General features: G+C 41.9%; 1 protein-coding gene across 1 annotated transcript; it reads left to right on the top strand.

Moving 5' to 3' along the window:
• The first annotated feature begins 3,362 nt into the window (after nt 1–3,362).
• Nucleotides 3,363–12,876, top strand: LOC129823968 (G-protein coupled receptor 55-like). Its single transcript, XM_055883141.1, has 3 exons — nt 3,363–3,444; nt 4,870–5,602; nt 11,898–12,876. The coding sequence occupies exons 2-3, from the start codon at nt 4,877–4,879 to the stop codon at nt 12,111–12,113; spliced, it is 942 nt and encodes a 313-aa protein (XP_055739116.1). The 5' UTR covers nt 3,363–3,444; nt 4,870–4,876; the 3' UTR covers nt 12,114–12,876.
• The last annotated feature ends 7,740 nt before the right edge of the window (nt 12,877–20,616 follow it).

The raw sequence follows: 20,616 nt of genomic DNA, 5'->3' as shown, positions 1-20,616 counted from the left end.
CCCTGACCTACCCTGAACTACTGCAGCATAAATACTGGAGGCTGAGACGGGAGGGGTCAGGAGACACTGTGGCCCCATCCGATGATACCGGGTATCAAGTGGGGGTATCAAGTGTCAAAACAACATTGCATTAGGCGGGGCTGTAAAATAAAATATATTTAGCAGATTTTGACTGGCAATCTAATTGACTGTCAACGATTTTCCTTCTACTGATTTTTTTTTCTTAATATCATTGAGGTTTATGGAGTATGATGACATTTACAATAATGATAATCCATCTCCAATCCCTTTGATGACAGATGACAACAATGATTCAATGCCTCCGGTCTGAAACCAGGAAACTCTCAATTACCTCAAATGTGCCTAAGCACAGACTGCTGTCACAACCCTGATCCCTTTCACAAGAACCAGACTCTTTTTAAATACTAATTTCGAGTGAAAATTTTACAAACAAATCTTAACTTACAAATGGGCAACTTTACAAGGCTAAGGGAGGCCTTGTAGAGGGGCACTTACTCTGGCACAGTCCAATCAGTCTTAGGACTATGGCCATTCATACTGTACTCAATACCAGTGTGACTGTTAATGTGCATATATTCTACTCTTTTTCTGCTACTGTATGATTCATTTCCTAGTTGTTTTCTCACTTCCCCCATGTCAGGTTGTTACCACTGCTGCTCTACATACTGTATGGTTGGAAACTTAATGTAATATTTTCAACTTATAATACAGTTATTATACTGTAATAATATCCAGCAATATACACAGTTAAAAGTCATCAGTGATTGGACCATCTCTAAGTAACCAGAGTATCAAAGTCAATGACACATTTTCTAAACGCTGCTTTACCCACGTATGTTCTGGCTCTAGCCCAACCCATTGGTTTCTGGGACCAATCAGAACGGTTAAAAGTGTTTGCGTTCTAGAAATCGTCTGGGAGGTACTCAGATCCAGATTCATTGTGGAGAAGAAACTAACATCTGTGGGCGTGGCGTGATTTTTGGCTGGAGCAAGGAATTGGGTAGCCGGGCAACTATGGAAGATCCTCAGTCTATGACATCTATGGGCTTGGAGAGGCACTTCTTACTATTGGTTTGTGGCCTTTCTCTCTTTCCCTTTCTGTCTGTTCATGGCTGTCACTCTCCTGCCAGATCATGATAGCACCAAACAAAGTCTTTACACATGGAACACACCTTCAGATGTGTTGGGATTAATGCAGAAGACACACTTCATTTGAATGCATTTGTGCAACTGACTAGGTATTCCTTTTCCCTTTCATGACCCATAATCACTGTGAGAGACATCTAAACTGAAAGCAATCACATTTTCCAGCTAGTTTGCCAGGGGTGGTGTGCGCACAGTTGCCAAGAACCTTACTTACAGTCCATTGCACTAATTTGGAAAAAAATGGTATTTCATATTTTTTTCTCTTTTTGACTGGTGACACATCCATTCTAACTTGAAGGCTGGCAGTGATTGTGCAGCTAGCAACTATTCTTGGCTTCAAAACATTCACTATCAGTTTTTCACATAGCCAGAACTACCCAGCATTAGCTAAAAGCTGACACAAGTAAACATTGACTAAATTGTAAATGTAAAGCTAACTAGCTACTAGACAAGAGAAAGCGTATAGTTGCTCACGTTCGTTCTACATATCAAAGTTTATTTACATTCATACATTTTTTACTCAAACTTTCTTTGTTGTTGCCAACAACAATTACTTTTCCCAGTGTGATGTTGGTGTTGCTGCTGCACAGTGCTTTTTCTCTCACTAACACACTACTTGTAACAACCAAGAGTGAGAAGGAATCAGTCATGGGGCAGGGGAAGTGACTCACATTCCAGCAGCAGAGCCCTTTTCAAAATAAAAGTCCCTCAACACATCTGGCGACACATTTTTCTAAATAAAAGTCTTGCAATGTTTTATATGTTATTTTTATTGGGGGGGACCATTTTACCTGCTTCTAACATAGGGGGGTGGGGGGGCATGTCCCCACTGTCCCTCCTGGCTCCTACGCCCTTGGTTACAGTAACTGGGATTAAAGCTGTAGATTCACTTTTCTGGTTCATAGTTTGTGGGATTATTTTGCAAGAGATATATTGGCAAAGAGAGTCATTGGCACTTGCAAGAGATGCATTGGCAAAATAGAAAAACACAATTAGTTACTTATACACATCCCATAAAATAAATCAAATTACATTGAAAAATGAATACATGTAAAATGATTAAAAGGAAAGCTAGTGACAGCTGTATAGTGTATGTACAACATCAATGACATTGCAAGACGTTTGGACCTCTTGGTGAAAAGCGTACCTCACTGTTAAACTCATCTCAATTGCTCAAAGGGATGTGACTGTCTAACCCCAATTATTTCTGGCTATGTTGCTGCTGTGCTGACAGACATTGGGCTCTATTCAATCAGAACCACTTTAGTCGACATGGGCATAGCGGTTGTTTTGGTGGTGTCGGAACTGCGTTTGAGCTGTCAAATCCACAAGTGGCTCCTGGCATTATACCCAAAGTGGAAATTCCCACTGGCTGCACGGAGTTGCATTAAGAGAAATCCCATGCAACCTTGTTTACAAATTAGAACATTGGAATTTGAGATGTAATCTACACCTCGATTAGGCTGATAGAAATCCTCATTATTTAGTTGAATGATTTAGAATTTGAGCGGCATTATTTCTATATAGGGTTAGGATCATTTTCTCGTTCTGACCAAATGTGAGTGGGACGGGTGTGGCTTCGTGACAATGTTCAAGAGAGCAGCTGCTCGTGGACTCCCGAGTGGCGCAGCGGTCTAAGGCTCTGCATCACAGTGCTAGAGGCGTCACTACAGACCCGGGTTTGATCCCAGGCTGTCACAGCCGTCGTGACTGGGAGACTCATGAGGTGGCACACAATTGGGCCAGCGTTGTCCGGGTAAGGGGAGGGTTTGGCCGGATGTCTTCTCCTTGTACCAGGCCCGGTGCATGCCCGCTGACTTCGGTCGCCAGTTGTACGATGTTTCCTCTGACACATTGGTGCGGCTGACTTCCGGGTTGGGCGAACATTGTGTCAAGAAGCAGTGCAGCTGCTCACCAATTTGACAGCTCTAATGCGGTTGACGCTTGATCTGATTGAATCTAGGCCCTTGACTTTTTAAATCTGTATATAATATGTTATTATATGTGGTAGCAGAATGACACTATGTTCTCAAACAAATGTGATTGTTCTGAATTGTGTTTTGTATTTCTAAGTTATGTCCAAGACATAACCTCTTGTCTGCTGCTGTAACCTGGTGTAGAGAGCACCAGTTCAGACTATTGGTTCTCTCACATAGGAAGTGGTCATGAAAAAAAACAAAGGTACTGAAAGCAGAAGTGTTAAACTAATTTGTCTTGCACAGACAGATAGACAGACAGACAGACAGACAGACAGACCAGCAGACTGGCATCTATAAGGTAAGGTTTCACTTACTGTATATACTGTATGGTGGTGGGAAAAGTACCCAATTTTCATACTTGAGTAAAAGTAAACATACCTTAATAGAAAATGACTCAAGTAAAAGTTAGTCACCCAGTAAAATACTACTTGTGTAAAAGTATTTGGTGTTAAATATACAGACGGCACCATTTTCTTGTTTTTATTTTATTTACGGATAGTCAGGGGCACACTCCAACACTCAGACATTATTTACATACAAAGCATTTGTGTTTACTGAGTCTGCTCGATCAGAGGCAGTAAGGATGACTTGGGATGTTCTCTTGATCCATGAATTGGAAGATTTTCCTGTCCTGCTAAGGATTTAAAATGTAACGAGTACTTTTGGGTGTCAGGGAAAATGTATGTAGTGAAAAGTACATTATTTTCTTTAGGAATGTAGTGAAGTAAAAGTAAAAGTAGTCAAACAAATAAATGGTAAAGTACAGATACCCCCAAAACTACTTAAGTATTTTTACCTAATTACTTTACACCAATGATGGTGTTACATCATTACAACAGAAAACACACTCAGAGAAGAGTGATTATTCAAATCAAACCAATATAATAGGTGATGACCTTATCTACAACAACATAATAAACATAATCCAAAGTCATCTTAAACTTAGAAAAAGACTAACTAATAAAAATGTATAGGTTTGATTTGTGTTAAAGCTAACCATTATTTTACCAGGTTACTTTAATTTAGTTCTACAGTATTTGATGAGACACAGACACAAAAATATTTTGGTTCAGAATAGTATTTGGCCATACGGCATGCAGACTGGTAGTGAAGTGGTTTTAAAGTGATGCTCCGGAACTTTAGTATAATTTCAGTCAGTAGTTTTGAAAGTGGTGCTCACGAGCTAAAACGAGTCACCCAATTGTGTACTACATCATTCATTTCGTATGATATGTGTTACGTCCCACAAAAAAATACAACAAATGTATTTATTTGTGCAATTCGTACGATATGTTAGGATTACAATTCGTACAATATGTTACGAATTTGTTGTGCTGCTTTAAGGGTTCTCAGATTAAATCAGGCAGGCACTGCTTTCATATGTGAGGAGGGTACAACTACTGTATGCTACCCACACGACTGAGAAAGGAAAGGAGGTTTTGCTTATTGGCACGTGTGTGTGTTTGTGTGCATGTGGGTGTGGGTGTTTCAATCTCAGTGCCAGTAAAATGATACATGGGGTACATGGGGACAAGTAATTATCAAAGTAGTGGAACAATTATTGTGAGGAAAAAAGACAAATCATAAAGGTAGATAGTATGGCCATCATTTTTATCCTACATTTTGTGAGACTTAATCATAATCAAAACACCATTCCTTTTAGAAAATAAATGACAAAGTCTATTTGAATTGGCTTACCCAACGTCTCCCATTTACTCCTCAGCGACACCATGAAAACCAACTGCTCCTTCACCGAGGTAGACCGCCTCATGAAATCACTGGAACTTGCCATCTATGTGCCCATCTTCGTGTGCGGCCTTGTCCTCAACATCCTGGCCCTGGTTGTCTTCTGCTTCCTCCTCCGCAAGTGGACAGAGTCCACCATCTACATGACCAACCTGGCCCTCCTGGACCTCCTTCTCCTCCTCCTGCTCCCCTTCAAGATGCACGCCACCATCCACCACTGGGAGGCCCACCACCGCTTCCTCTGCTCCTTCCTGGAGAGCCTGTACTTTGTGGGCATGTATGGCAGCATCTACACCATTGCCTGCATAGCCATGGACCGCTGGGTGGCCATATGCCACCCCTTCCGCGCCAAGCAGCTCCGCTCCCGCCGGGCCGCTCTGGGGATCTGCATCCTGGTCTGGGTGGTGGTGCTGGGGGGCACCTCACCCATCTACTCATTCCGCACGGCGGGAAATGGGTCCTTCCACTGCTTCCACGGCTTCTCGGAGAAGGGCTGGCGCCCAGATGTGATCAGCTGCCTCTTGGGCTTTGGGTTTGTGGGGCCAGCCCTGGTGCTGGTGGTGTGTTCGGCCCAGAGCATCCGGACGCTGAGGCAGTCCGACAAAGAGAGCCATAAGAACAGAGCCTGTGTGAGGATCATCTACAGCAGTATCTGTGCCTTCCTGGTCCCCTTCACGCCTAGCCACCTGGGCATCCTGCTGCAGTTCCTGGTGAGTTAATTATAAACAGGCCCGGCTCCAGGATGACATGCCTGAGTGGCCATTTTAAATCCATGGGGGGGAACAACTAGTATTGCTTTAGAGCCCTAATACCACAAGGTAGATTGGTCCTACTACTGTTCACATGTAGCTGTACACATCAACAAGCATCGCTTTATATAATAACACAAGAAAGATATGCCCCACTACAACATGTGTATCTGAAATGCAGCCAAGCTCCAGTAGGCCTAGGCTACACATAACTTGCACCTACCAACACACACAGATCAGCTCAACAAGCTGAGCACCACTAACTTATCAAAGATTCTTACAGGCTTCATAACTTAAACTTCAATAATTACAACGACAGGCTACATTTCTGTCGAATTTGTGACAGTATGCTACGCAATGAGCATAACCAAGCCGCTACTTCTCTAGAGTTTCAGAAAAGCTAACTAAATAAAACAAAGTGTATATTCTATAGTCATAGCTGATGTGAAATGTCCTACATGACAGTAGCTAATTTGAATCTGCCGTGAATAAGAGTAAATTCCATTCCGAAAGCAACACACACAAACACACAAACACGCTATAGCAAATCAAATCAAATCAAATGTTATTGGTTGCATACACATATTTAGCAGATGTTATTGCAGTGGTAGCGAAATGCTTGTGTTCCTAGCTCCAACAGTGCAGTATTATCTAACAATACACAACAATACACATTCATCTAAAAAGTAAAATAATGGAATTGAGAAATATAGAAATATTAGGACGAGCAATGTCGGAGTCAAGAGTATAAATATATGTATCATTTATATATGTGTGTGTGATAGGATGTATAGACATTATGGAAAGTATATGGCTAGAATATGTACTATATCTGAAGAATACGTAGGATAGAGTAGTATATGTACAGCAATAGTTGAATAGGATGGCATTGACTAGAAAACAGTATATACATATGAAATGGGTAAAACAGTATATAAACATTATTAAAGTGACCAGTGTTCCATTATTAAAGTCAGTGGTGTGAAGTACCGAAGTAAAAATACTTTAAAGTACTACTTAAGTCATTTTTTGGGATATCTGTACTTTACTATATATATTTTTTGACAACTTTTACTTTTACTTCACTACATTCCTTAAGAAAATAATGTACTGTTTATTCCATACATTTCCCTGACACTCAAAATGATTCGTTATATTTTGAAGGCTTAGCAGGAAAGGAAAATGGTCCAATTCACACACTTAACAATTGAACATCCCTGGTCATCTCTACTGCCTCTGAAATGGCGGGCTCACTAAACACAAATGCTTTGTATGTAAATAATGTCTGAGTTTTGGAGTGTGCCCCTGGCTATCCGTACAAAAATAACAAATTGAAAATTGTGCCGTCTGGTTTGCTTAATATACGGAATTTTAAATGATTTATACTTTTACTTTTGATACTTAAGTATATTTTAGCAATTACATTTACTTTTGATACTTATGTATATTTAAAACCTAATACTTTTAGACTTTTACTCAAGTAGTATTTTACTGGGTTACTTTTACTTGAGTCATTTTCTATTAAGGTATCTTTACTTTTACTCAAGTATGACAATTTGGTACTTTTTCCATCACTGATAAAGTGACTAGTGTTTCATGTCTATGTACATAGGGCAGCAGCCTCTAAGTTGCAGGGTTGAAAAAACGTGTGGTAGCCGGCTAGCAACAGTTTGTAAGTTCAGGGCAGGGTACTGGCTGGAGGCCAGCGAGTGATGCCTATTTAACAGTCTGATAGAAGCTCCATGCAAGACACATTTTCTGATGTATTGCAATGCTTCACTGGTTCAGTCTGAAACTTTGCACATACACTGCTGCCATCTAGTGGCCAAAATCTAAATTGCGCTTAAACTGCAATATTATATTATGGCCTTTCTCTTGCATTTCAAAGATGAAAAAATAAATAAAAATATGCATGTTTTTTGTTTCTATTATCTTTTACCAGATCTAATGTGTTATATTCTCCTACATTAATTTCACATTTCAAAGTGTTTCCTTTCAAATGGTATCAAGAATATACATATCCTTGCTTCAGGACCTGAGCTACAGGCAGTTAGATTTGGGTATGTCATTTTAGGCGAAAATTTGAAAAAAAGGGTTTGATCCTTAAGATCTTAAAAAAGGGTTTGATCCTTAAGATCCCCAAAAAGACTGGTAGCCCAAGATGCGCTCATAAAAACAGCACTCACTGTGAGCATCGATTCAGGACCATGGACAGAAGGCTACCGCCAGTCAGCGTGATGAAAGGAGAAAGGCTGAGATTCTATCCGTGAATTCGGATAGTCAAGCTAGCACGCAGGCTAGGTAGTGTAGGTATCAGCAGCCAATCCATGAATGTCTGGAAACTCTAGTGCACTTTGATTGGTCAATAGCAACACGACGTCGCAGAGTATTTGCATGATGTTCAGTTTTTCCTAACTTTGGTCCCACCCTGTTCACAATCCTTGCCCATGCTTACATCGCCCAACGGTCCCCTCGCCCACTTCGCTTCTTTCATTGAAAATGCTTCCGTTGTGTCCTCGCCCCCAACATGATATGTCGATCTCTTGTGTAACGTTCTTAACCTTGTTGGAGGTACTGAACCCCACCAGTTTCATATGCGCATTCACCGAACCCTTCTTAATTGGAAAAATAAAATAGGATTTTTTTAAATTCAAAACATAGGTATATATTTTACTGGTGCACAAAATGAACCTTGCATCAACATCAACACCGTGTGTTCAAAGAACAAAATCATCAAAACATGATTTTCACACAAAACCAAAAACATAATAATGAATATTTACTGCAAATCAGTGTGACTTCTGCTGTTGCCTTTCAGAGACCAGTTCAGAAATGCGCGGCTTCACCTTGGCAAGTGCCACTCTCATGTCATTTTCGCAACAAAGTCTGTTCCTTTTCTTCGTTTTTATGTCCAGCATCCTCGAAAAGGATTGCTCGCAAAGATATGTTGTAACAAACGGTATGAAAATCTCCAGAGCTTTCTTAGCAATAACAGGGTACGTTACCATTTGTTGACACCAAAACGCTGAAAGCGTTGTTGTTCTGAAGAGTTGCTGTTGAACCTGGCTCTTCTGAATTTCAATGATTTCATCGAGGTATTCATCATTGACATCTGTTGTCTCAACACTAAACGTGAACGGCTGTCTCACCCATGCTGGATATGACTCTCTTGCAGGGAAGTATCCGTCGAGAGACTTTGTAAGTTCATCTAAGTGCGTGGCAATTGCTTGCTTCAGTTCCGCAGGTACAGAAATGTCTCCGATTCCAGATACATCTTCGATCTTACTTACACAGTCGTCCAGCAGGGGAAAGTTTGCGAAGTTATCGTTCTCTGTTCGTCGTTTGCATAATGGTAGCTTTTTTTGAAAAGCCTTCAGGTTTTCCTCCGCTTCGATGATGTTGACTCCACCGCCCTGCATCTTTTGATTGAGATGATTGAGAGCTGCGAAGATATCAGCCATGTACGTGAAAATGAGAATGAACTCAGAATTTTTGAAGCAATCTGCATGAAAATGTTGGTGCTCTTGCAAAAACAGGGCTAATTCCACACGCACGGCAAAAACACGATTCAGCACCTGCCCCCGGGATAACCACCGAACGTTAGAATGGTACAGAAGTACCTCGAATTCAGAGCCCATTTCTTTACACAGCTCACTGAAGATGCGGTGCCTCAGAGCACTAGTTCGCACATAGTTCACGCATTCCACTACAATTTTAAATACTTCTGCCAGTTTTGGAGGCAAGGTATTTGTTGCCAACGCATGCCTGTGCAGAATACAATGCGTAACAATGATGTGTGGTGCATCGGCTTTCGCTAGCGCACCAAAACCAGACTTTCTTCCCAGCATGACTGGAGCTCCGTCCGAACAAACTGCAGAAACCATATCCCACGAAAGATTGTCATCCACAAGAAGTCATCCACAAGTTTCCGAAAGAAGTCATCCACAAGTTTCTTCACATCGGCTGCCTTAGTTGTTGTTGTAAAGAGGCTTACAAAATAAAAAATCTTCCTTTATCACGTCGTCTTTCACATAGCGCACGAATACAGCAAGCTGGCTTAGATTGGTCTCGTTGAGTTGAAGGCTGAATTTTGCCGGGCTTGAAATCAGATCTGCAACTACTTGAGCCAAGATGTCTTTGCTCATGTCTTCTATTCTGTCGCTGATGGTGTCATTTGAAAGAGGAATTTGGGATAACTTAACTTCAGCCTCTTTTCCCAGCATGATATTCGCCATCTTCAACACAGCTGGTTTTATGAGTGTTTCACCAATGGTGTGTGGTTTGCCCTGCTTTGCGATCAGGTAAGCAACTTCGTACGATGCTGTGAGGATCGGTTTGTTGATGGGTACAAAGCCGAGAACAGGCAGAGTAGCCTTTTCATCGAATCTGGCTCTCTTCACCTTGAATTCAGCGAGCGTTGTGTTCTTGTATTTTCCATCTCCATGCAGCTTAAGAAAGTGTTCTCTTAGTTGTGCCGCTAGACTAGAATTGCTCAACTTGGCATTGCAAATCATGCAGTTAGGACGCTGACTCCCATCACGTTCCGTTATACATGTGAATCCATATTGTACATATTCGTCCGACCACTTTCTTTTTTTGCTCGACATAGTAAGTATGAAGGGATTAAAATATTAAGAAAGAAATCACAAGACGTACCATCACAAGTCGACTACTGAGCGCACCAAATTCCCTGCAGCACAGATAGATTAAACCAGTAGGCCAAGTGATGTAGCTTGATCACCTGCAGCCAATGATGGCCAAGTGGGGCGTGTCATCACGAATCATATGAGTCGGATGTGTGTCTTGACCTCCGCCGAACCCCTGAGACTGACTCACCGAACCCCTGGGGTTCGATTGAACCCAGGTTAAGAACCACTGTGTTAGAATCACTGCCAATGTCAACTTCACCTCAGAGCACAATCAATAGGCTACATTGGTTATTGCCTGTATTCTTGCCATAAGAAAGAATTCCCCTCGACCATCGCCACAAATTGTGGAAAACAAACATTCTTTCCCATTGACCCCATTGTAAAAGAGCTAACTTCGTTGTAACATGTATGTTATACAGAAATAACAAAAACGGCAGAAAAGCTGCTGTGTTGTTCAATGTACATGTAACCAGGTAAAAATCGCAACCTTCGGTTTGCAGTTATCACATGTAGGCAAATAGAACCTGGGAGAAAAGCCCTATGGCTTCAGGCTATTTGCAGCTATGTGTGTAGAATAGTATAGTCCATTTACATTACATTTTACATTTTAGTCATTTAGCAGACGCTCTTATCCAGAGCGACTTACAGTAGAGTGCATACATTTTTTTATTACATTTTTTTACATTTCATTACATTTTACATACTGAGACAAGGATATCCCTACCGGCCAAACCCTCCCTAACCCGGACGACACTATGACAATTGTGCGTCGCCCCACGGACCTCCCGGTTGCGGCCGGCTGCGACAGAGCCTGGGCGTGAACCCAGAGACTAGACCACTGCGCCACCCGGGAGGCCCCGTTTGTAACTCCACTCACTACTTGTAGCTGTATAGTCCATTTGATTGTGTTGTTGGGCACTCACTCACGTGGCTGCAAGCAGCGTCATGAAAAGGGGCATGAGGGATGCCCTACAATTTTACGTTTTTCTAAGTAATGAGAACACTCGGGAGCAGGCAATGTTGAAAAGTAATCTTTAGAAATGTTTATAACTGCCTAAAACAAGCAGAAAACACGAAATTTGCATTTGAAAAAGCTGTTTGAGTGACCAAGCCAGAACCCGGATGTGAACCTGATCAAACACCTCTGGAGAGACCTGAAAATAGCTGTGCAGCGACGCTCCTCATCCAACCTGACAGAGCTTGAGAGGACCTGCATTGAAGAATGGAAGAAACTCCCCCAATACAGGTGTGCCATGCTTGTAGCACCATACCCAAGAGGACTTGAGGCTGTAATCGCTGCCAAATGTGCTACAACAAAGTACTGAGTAAAGGGTCTGAATACTTATGTAAATGGGACATTTCTGTTTTTAGATTTAGAAAATTAGCAACATTTTCTAAACCTGTTTTTGCTTTGTCATTATGGGGTATTGTGTGTAGATTGATGAGGGGAAAAAACTATTGACTCACTTTTAGTATAAGGCTGTAAATACTTTCTTGAGGTTATCTTATGTGCATTAATATGTCTGGGACAACTTATTTTTCCCTGACCATGTGACTTGACCAGGAAAAACTCTAAGCCTTAAAGGAATACCTCTATCTCCTCCAAGGTACGTCAAGACGTGATCCAGGACTGCATGGCCAAGACGAATATCAGCCTGTTCCTGCAGGTGGCCATGAGTCTGGCCAACATCACGTGTTGTCTGGACGCTCTGTGTTACTACTTCATCACCAGGGAAGTGAGGACCTCCAAGCAGACCTTCACCTTCAAGAGGTCCAGGTCCAGCAGCCAGAGAAGAGCCACCACCAGCACCTCAGAGCTCTGACAAGACCAATGGAGGGACAAACACTGAGCAGAACTGGTTTAAATTATGTTTCAACCCGTTTTGCCCACTGGGAAATTACTGTGTGTGTGAAATCTTACTAGCTGTGTGAAAAATTCTGCCACTGTTTGAGGACAATGGACGTTGAGTAGGAAATAGGAGTATTTATTATTGAAAACCTACGCATTTTGGCCCAATTTTTCCTTTTGACCTTCTGCAGCCTTACCTCGGACAAGAGTTAACCCTATGAGACCAGATATTTTAATATATTTAACTTTCACTATATTTCACTGCTTCGCTTAAGTAAAAAGTTTTCAACTTCTTTGACTACCACAAAATACTTTTAAAGAACTGAAGCAATTCAAACAAAACATTTTCTTGGAAATGTTCCATTTGATTACAATTGTTTGTGCCTTGTGCAATGCCATCTATATGTGTACTGTATGTTCTGACAAGGGACTCATGAGACTTTGTCATCAGATGAGTGATGTGGGCTAAGACAGCACACCACTAGTTTCAACTGAAGGCATACCGAGAAAACCTAATTTGTCTGTGTGTATGCTGAATGTCGCTGTGGTTACGATAAAAACACATGTACACAAACTATGCCTTCAGAAAGTATTCACACCCCTTGACTTTTTCAAAATGTTGTTCTGTTACAGACTGCATTTAAAATCAATTAAATTGCGTTTTATGTGACACTGACAAAAACAAAATACCCCATAATGTCAAAGTGGACTTACATTTTAACAAATTAATAAATCATTTAAACCTGAAATGTCTTGAGTCAGTAAGTATTCAACCCACTTGTTATGGCAAGCCTAAATAAGTTCAGGAGTAAAAATGTGCTTAACAAGTCACATAATAAGTTGAATGGACTCACTCTGTGTGCAATAATAGCGTTTAACCAGATTTTTTTAATGACTACCTCATCATTGTACCCCACACATAAAATGATCTGTAAGGTCCCTCAGTCGAGCAGTGAATTTCTAACACAGATTCAACCACAAAGACCAAGGAGATTTTCCAATGCCTCGCAAAGAAGAGCACCTATTGGTAGAATGGTAAAAATAAAAAAGGCAGACATTGAATATCCCTTTGAGCATGGTGAAGTTATTAATTACTTAGAAGGGTGTATATATACACCCAGTCACTACAAAGATACAGGCGTCCTTCCTAACTCAGTTACAGAGGTTAATGGCTGTGATAGGAGAAAACTGAAGATGGATCAACAACATTGCAGTTACTCCACAATACTAACCTAAATTACAGAGTTAAAATAAGGGAGTCTGTACAGAATTAACATGCATCCTGGGCAGCAGCTACTCTTCCTGGGGTCCAGGAAAATTAAGGCAGTTATACAATTTTAAAAACATTACAATACATTAATTACAGAATTCACAACACACTAAGTGTGTGCCCTCAGGCCCATGCTCCACTACCACATATCTACATCACAAAATCCATGTGTACGTTTGTGTATAGTGTGTTTGTTATCATGTGTGTGTATGCATGTGTCTCTGCCTATGTTTGTGTTGCTTCACAGTCCCCGCTGTTCTATTAGGTGTATTTTTATCTATTTTTTAAATCTGATTCTAGTGCTTGCGCCAGTTACCTGATGCGGAATAGTTTCATATAGTCATGGCTCTATGTAGTACTGTGCGCCTCCCATAGTCTGTTCTGGACTTGGGGACTGTAAAGAGGCCTCTGTTGGCATGTCTTGTGGGGTATGCATGGGTGTCTGAGCTGGGTACTAGTCGTTTACACAGACAGATCGGTGCTTTCAACAAGTCAATACCTCTCACAAGTACAAGTAGTGATGAAGTCAATCTCTCCTTTACTTTGAGCCAGGAGAGATTGCATATTATTCATGTTTGTTCTCTGTGTACATCCAAGGGCCAGCCGTGCTGCCCTGCTCTGAGCCAATTGCAATTGTGGCACCTGACCACACGACTGAACAGTAGTCCAGGTGTGACAAAACTAGAGCCTGTAGGACCTGCCTTGTTGACAGTGATGTTAAGAAGGAAAAGTACCGCTTTATTATGGACAGACTTCTCCCCAGCTTAGCTACTGTTGTATCAATATGTTTTGACCTTGACAGTTTACAATCATGGGTTACTCCAAGCAGTTTAGTCACCTCAACTTGTTCAATTTCCACATTATTTATTACAAGATTAAGTTGAGGTTTATGGTTTAGTGAATGATTTGTCCCAAATCAAATATTTAGTACAAACATATTCTTGCCACCCATTCTGAAACTATCTGCAGCTATTTGTTAAGTGTTGCAGTCATTTCAGTTGCTGTATTAGCTGACGTGTATAGTGTTGAGTCATCCACATAGAGTTGAAGTCGGAAGTTTACATACACTTAGGTTGAAGTTATTAAAACTTGTTTTTCAACCACTCCACAAATTTCTTGTTAACAAACTATAGTTTTGGCAAGTTTTGAAAATTCCAGAAAATCATGTCATGGCTTTAGAAGCTTCTGATAGGCTAATTGACATAATTTGAGTCAATTGGAGGTGTACCTGTGGATATATTTCAAGGCCTACCTTCAAAATCAGTGCCTCTTTGCTTGACATCATGGGAAAATCAAAAGAAATCAGCCAAGACCTCAGAAAAACAATTGTAGACCTCCACAAGTCTGGTTCATCCTTGGGAGCAATTTCCAAACGCCTGAAGGTACCACGTTCATCTGTACAAACAATAGTATGCAAGTATAAACACCATGGGACCATGCAGCCGTCATAACGCTCAGGAAGGAGACGCGTTCTGTCTCCTAGAGATGAACGTACTTTGGTGCGAAAAGGGCAAATCAATCCCAGAACAAAAGCAAAGTACCTTGTGAAGATGCTGGAGGAAACAGGTACAAAAGTATCTATATCCACAGTAAAACGAGTCCTATATCGACATAACCTGCAAGGCCTCTCAGCAAGTAAGAAGCCACTGCTTCAAAACCACCATAAAAAGCCAGACTACGGTTTGCAACTGCACATGGGGAAAATATTTTACTTTTTGGAGAAGTGTACTTTGGTCTGATGAAACAAATATAGAACTGTTTGGCCATAATGACCATTGTTATGTTTGGAGGAAAATGGGGAAGGCTTGCAAGCCGAAGAACACCCTCCCAACCGTGAAGCACGGGGGTGGCAGCATCATATTGTGGGGGCGCTTTGCTGCAGGAGGGACTGGTGCACTTCACAAAATAGGTAGCATCATGAGGTAGGAAAATTGTGTGGATATATTGAAGCAACATCTCAAGACATCAGTCAGGAAGTTAAAGCTTGTTCGCAAATGGGTCTTCAAAATGGACAATGACCCCAAGCATACTTCCAAAGTTGTGGCAGAATGGCTTATGGATAACAAAGTCAAGGTATTGAAGTGACCATCACAAAGCCCTGACCTCAATCCTATAGAAAATGTGTGGGCAGAACTGAAAAAGCTTGTGCAAGCAAGGAGGCCTAAAAACCTGACTCAGTTACACCAGCTCTGTCAGGAGGAATGGGCCAAAATTCCCCCAACTTATTGTGGGAAGCTTGTGGAAGGCTACCCGAAACATTTGACCCAAGTTAAACAATTTAAAGGCAATGCTACCAAATACTACTTGAGTGCACGTAAACTTGTGATTAAATAAAAGCTGAAATAAATATTCTCTCTACTTTTATTCTGACATTTCACATTCTTAAAATAAAGTGGTGATCCTAACTGACCTAGACAGGGATTTTTACTAGGATTAAATGTCAGGAATTGTGAAAACTGAGTTTAAATGTATTTGGCTAAGGTGAATGTAAACTTACCCACTTCAACTGTATGTTGTCACGTTCTGACCATAGTTCTTGTGTGTTTTGCTTGTTTTAGTGTTGGTCAGGACGTGAGCTGGGTGGGCATTCTATGTTGTGTGTCTAGTTTGTCTGTTTCTATGTTTGGCCTAATATGGTTCTCAATCAGAGGCAGGTGTTTTGTGTTGTCTCTGATTGGGAATCATATATAGGTGGCTTGTTTTGTGTTGGGGTTTGTGGGTGGTTGTTTCCTGTTGTCGTGTCTTTGGCTATGCCAGATTAATTGCTATGACATGCTATTCTATAAAATAATTTCTCTGTAATTAATATTACCTGATTGAACTAATCATGTAAATATAATTAACTAGAGAGGGACACCAGAAAATAATATTTAAAGAGCTGTTATCTTCCGAATAAACTCTTAAAGATTTAGTAATATTTTACATCCATAGCAGTCACATTAATCGTCATTTTATTCAGTCTCATCTGAAAGTGGTAAATCCTTGGTTATCTGCAAGAATTCTGGCTAACAAGTTGAATCAGCAATACAAAATTGTGTTTAATTATTTATTTACTAAATACCTAACTAATCACACAGAGTCACACATACACAATTAAATCATAACTTGATTACAAAGTGCCGTCATAAAGGAAAACGTCCCTGGCGGGCGGTTTAGATATGACAGCTTGTTACACAAAGAAAAGGGGCGGGATTTTAGTGAAAGAGCGGGAAACTGGAACATAGGCGAAGCTGTACCATCGTAAATACAGTATCTTATGCATTCTAAATTACCGCCCATTTAGAAAAGGAAAATGCAATAAATATTTACTCTGAGCTGCGCTTCAGTGTTGTTGAAATGTTAATTATATAAAGCAGCCCATGTAATAATCTGCCAGAGTCCCAAGTAATACATTTGTGCCAGATAACACACACTGGAATCAGCCCGAGCTCAATCCCCACATCCTAGCCATAAGTGTGGTGAAGGAGGCTGAAGAAATTTGGCTTGTCACCTAAAACCCTCACAAACTTTTACAGATGCACAATTGAGAGCATCCTGTTCGGCTGTATCACCGCCTGGTACGGCAACTGCACCGCCCACAACCGCAAGGCTCTCCAGAGGGTGATGCGGTCTGCACAACTCATCACCGGGGGAAAACTACCTGACCTCCAGGACACCTATAGCACCCAATGTCACAGGAAGGCCAAAAAGATCATCAAGGACAACAACTACCCGAGCCACTGCCTGTTCACCCCGCTACTATCCAGAAGGCGAGGTTGCGGCCGGCTCTGTCGCAGCCGGCCGCGACCGGGAGGTCCGTGGGGCGATGCACAATTGGCCCAGCGTCGTCCGGGTTAAGGAGGGTTTGGCCGGTAGGGATATCCTTGTCTCATCGCGCTCCAGCGACTCCTGTGGCGGGCAGTGCGCGCTAGCCAAGGGGGCCAGGTGCACGGTGTTTCCTCCGACACATTGGTGCGACTGGCTTCCGGGTTGGAGGCGCGCTGTGTTAAGAAGCAGTGCGGCTTGGTTGGGTTGTGCTTCAGAGGACGCATGGCTTTCGACCTTCGTCTCTCCCGAGCCCGTATGGGAGTTGTAGCGATGAGACAAGATAGTAATTACTAGCGATTGGATACCACGAGAAAAGGGGGTAAAATGTTTTTTTTTTTTTATTAATAATTGTATTAGTCACATGAGCCGAATACAACAGATGTAGACCTTACAGTGAAATGCTTACTTATCTGTCCCTAACCAATAACGCAGTTTAAGAAAAATACAGAGAAGAATAATAAATAAAAGTAACAAGTAATTAAAGAGCAGCAGTAAAATAACAATAGCGAGACTATATACAGGGGGTACCGTTACAGAGTCAATGTAAGGGGGGGCGCTGGTTAGTTGAGGTAATATGTACATGTAGGTAGAGTTATTAAAGTGACAATGCATAGAGGATAACAACAGAGAGTAGCAGCGGTGTAAAAGGGGGGTGGGCATTGAAAATAGTCTGGGTAGCCATTTGATTAGATGTTCAGGAGTTTTATGGCTTGGGGGTAGAAGCTGTTAAGAAGCTTCTTGGACCTAGACTTGGCACTCCGGTACCGCTTGCCGTGCGGTAGCAGAGAGAACAGTCTATGACTAGGGTGGCTGGAGTCTTTGACAATTTTTAGGGCCTTCCTCTGACACCGCCTGGTATAGAGGTCCTGGATGCCAGAAAGCTTTGCCCCAGTGATGTACTGGGCCGTTCGCACTACCCTCTGTAGTGCCTTGCGGTCAGAGGCCAAAAAGTTGCCATACCAGGCAGGGATACAACCAGTCAGGATGCTCTCGATGGTGCAGCTGTTAAACTTTTGAGGATCTGAGGACCCATGCCAATCTTTTCAGTCTCCTAAGGGGGAATAGGTTTAATCGTGCCCTCTTCACGACTGTCTTGGTGTGCTTGGACCATGTTAGTTTGTTGTTGATGTGGACACCAAGGAACTTGAAGCTCTCAACCTGCTCCACAGTCTCCCCGTCAATGAGAATGGGGGCGTGCTCGGTCCTCTTTTTCCTGTAGTCCACAATCATCTACTTTGTCTTGATCACGTTGAGGGAGAGGTTGTTGTCCTGGCACCACACGGTCAGGTCTCTGACCTCCTCCCTATAGGCTGTCTCGTCGTTGTTGGTGGCCAGGCTTACCACTGTTGTGTCATCTGCAAACTTAATGATGGTGTTGGAGTCGTGCCTGGCCGTGCAGTCATAAGTGAACAGGGAGTACAGGAGGGGACTGAGCACACACCCCTGAGGGGCCCCTGTGTTGAGGATCAGCGTGGCAGATGTGCTGTTACCTACCCTTACCACCTGGGGGTGGCCCGTCAGGAAGTCCAGGATCCAGTTGCAGAGGGAGGTGTTTAGTCCCAGGGTTCTTAGCTTATTGATGAGCTTTGAGGGCACTATGGTGTTGAATGCTGAGCTGTAGTCAATGAATAGCATTCTCACATAGGTGTTCCTTTTGTGCAGGTGTGAAAGGGCAGTGTAGAGTGCAATAGAGATTGCATCATCTGTGGATCTGTTGGGACGGTTGCAAATTATAGTGCGTCTAGGGTTTCTGGGATAATGGTGTTGATGTGAGCCATGACCAGCCTTTCAAAGCACTTCATGGCTAAAGATGTGAGTGCTACGGGTCGGTAGTCATTTAGGCAAAATTCTACCCATACAAATGTTTTGTAACTAATCATTGATTTGGGCGTTTAACAGACTGTGAAAAACTTTGCTGAAGCATTGATTGAAATGAATGCACTTATATCTGTTCTTCTAAAGAGTCATGATATCCAAAAATGGATGGTGTTAAGCGATAGGTGGGAGGGGTTGAATGGAGCTGAAGGGTGGGACTAATAACAACAAGATAACCAATGTAAAACATACAGAGTCTGTAAAATGTATATAGGTTCAGAAATGTTGTGAAATAGCACAGTTACAAATAGAAATCAAACTGGATGGACATCAGAAATAGAGGAAGGACTAAAAACAAACAAAATATAACTGTTGTAAAATATATGGTGTCTGTAAAATGTGTAAAGTATGTATAAACTGAAGGTAGAAGCCTAAGTGTTATTGTTTATTAGTTTACTCCAATTGTTGGGGGGGTGGTAGGGTTTGCGGGGAATAGTAAAGGTATATTCTAAAAAAAGTGTGTATATGTATTTATGTATATATGTACAGTGGGGCAAAAAAGTATTTAGTCAGCCACCAATTGTGCAAGTTCTCCCAATTAAAAAGATGAGTGAGGCCTGTAATTTTCATCATAGGTACACTTCAACTATGACAGACAAAATGAGAGAAAAAAAATCCTGAAAATCACATTGTAGGATTTTTTATGAATTTATTTGCAAATTATGGTGGAAAATAAGTATTTGGTCAATAACAAAAGTTTCTCAATACTTTGTTATATACCCTTTGTTGGCAATGACAAAGGTCAAACGTTTTCTGTAAGTCTTCACAAGGTTTTCACACACTGTTGCTGGTATTTTGGCCCATTCATCCATGCAGATCTCCTCTAGAGCAGTGATGTTTTGGGGCTGTTGCTGGGCAACACGGACTTTCAACTCCCTCCAAAGATTTTCTATGGGGTTGAGATCTGGAGACTGGCTAGGCCACTCCAGGACCTTGAAATGCTTCTTACGAAGCCACTCCTTCGTTGCCCGGGAGGTGTGTTTGGGATCATTGTCATGCTGAAAGACCCAGCCACGTTTCATCTTCAATGCCCTTGCTGATGGAAGGCGGTTTTCACTCAAAATCTCACGATACATGGCCCCATTCATTCTTTCCTTTACACGGATCAGTCGTCCTGGTCCCTTTGCAGAAAAACAGCCCCAAAGCATGATGTTTCCAACCCCATGCTTCACAGTAGGTATGGTGTTCTTTGGATGCAACTCAGCATTCTTTGTCCTCCAAACACGACGAGTTGAGTTTTTACCAAAAAGTTCTATTTTGGTTTCATCTGACCATATGACATTCTCCCAATCTTCTTCTGGATCATCCAAATGCTCTCTAGCAAACTTCAGATGGGCACTGCAGGATTTGAGTCCCTGGCGGCGTAGTGTGTTGCTGATGGTAGGCTTTGTTACTTTGGTCCCAGCTCTCTGCAGGTCATTCACTAGGTCCCCCCGTGTGGTTCTGGGATTTTTGCTCACCGTTCTTGTGATCATTTTGACCCCACGGGGTGAGATCTTGCGTGGAGCCCCAGATCGAGGGAGAT

The sequence above is a fragment of the Salvelinus fontinalis genome, chromosome 26 (assembly GCF_029448725.1).
Source record: "Salvelinus fontinalis isolate EN_2023a chromosome 26, ASM2944872v1, whole genome shotgun sequence".
NCBI classification, from domain to species: Eukaryota; Metazoa; Chordata; class Actinopteri; order Salmoniformes; family Salmonidae; genus Salvelinus; species Salvelinus fontinalis.
The sequence above is the reverse complement of the archived record's forward strand: the minus strand, read 5'-3'. Positions and strand labels throughout refer to the sequence as shown.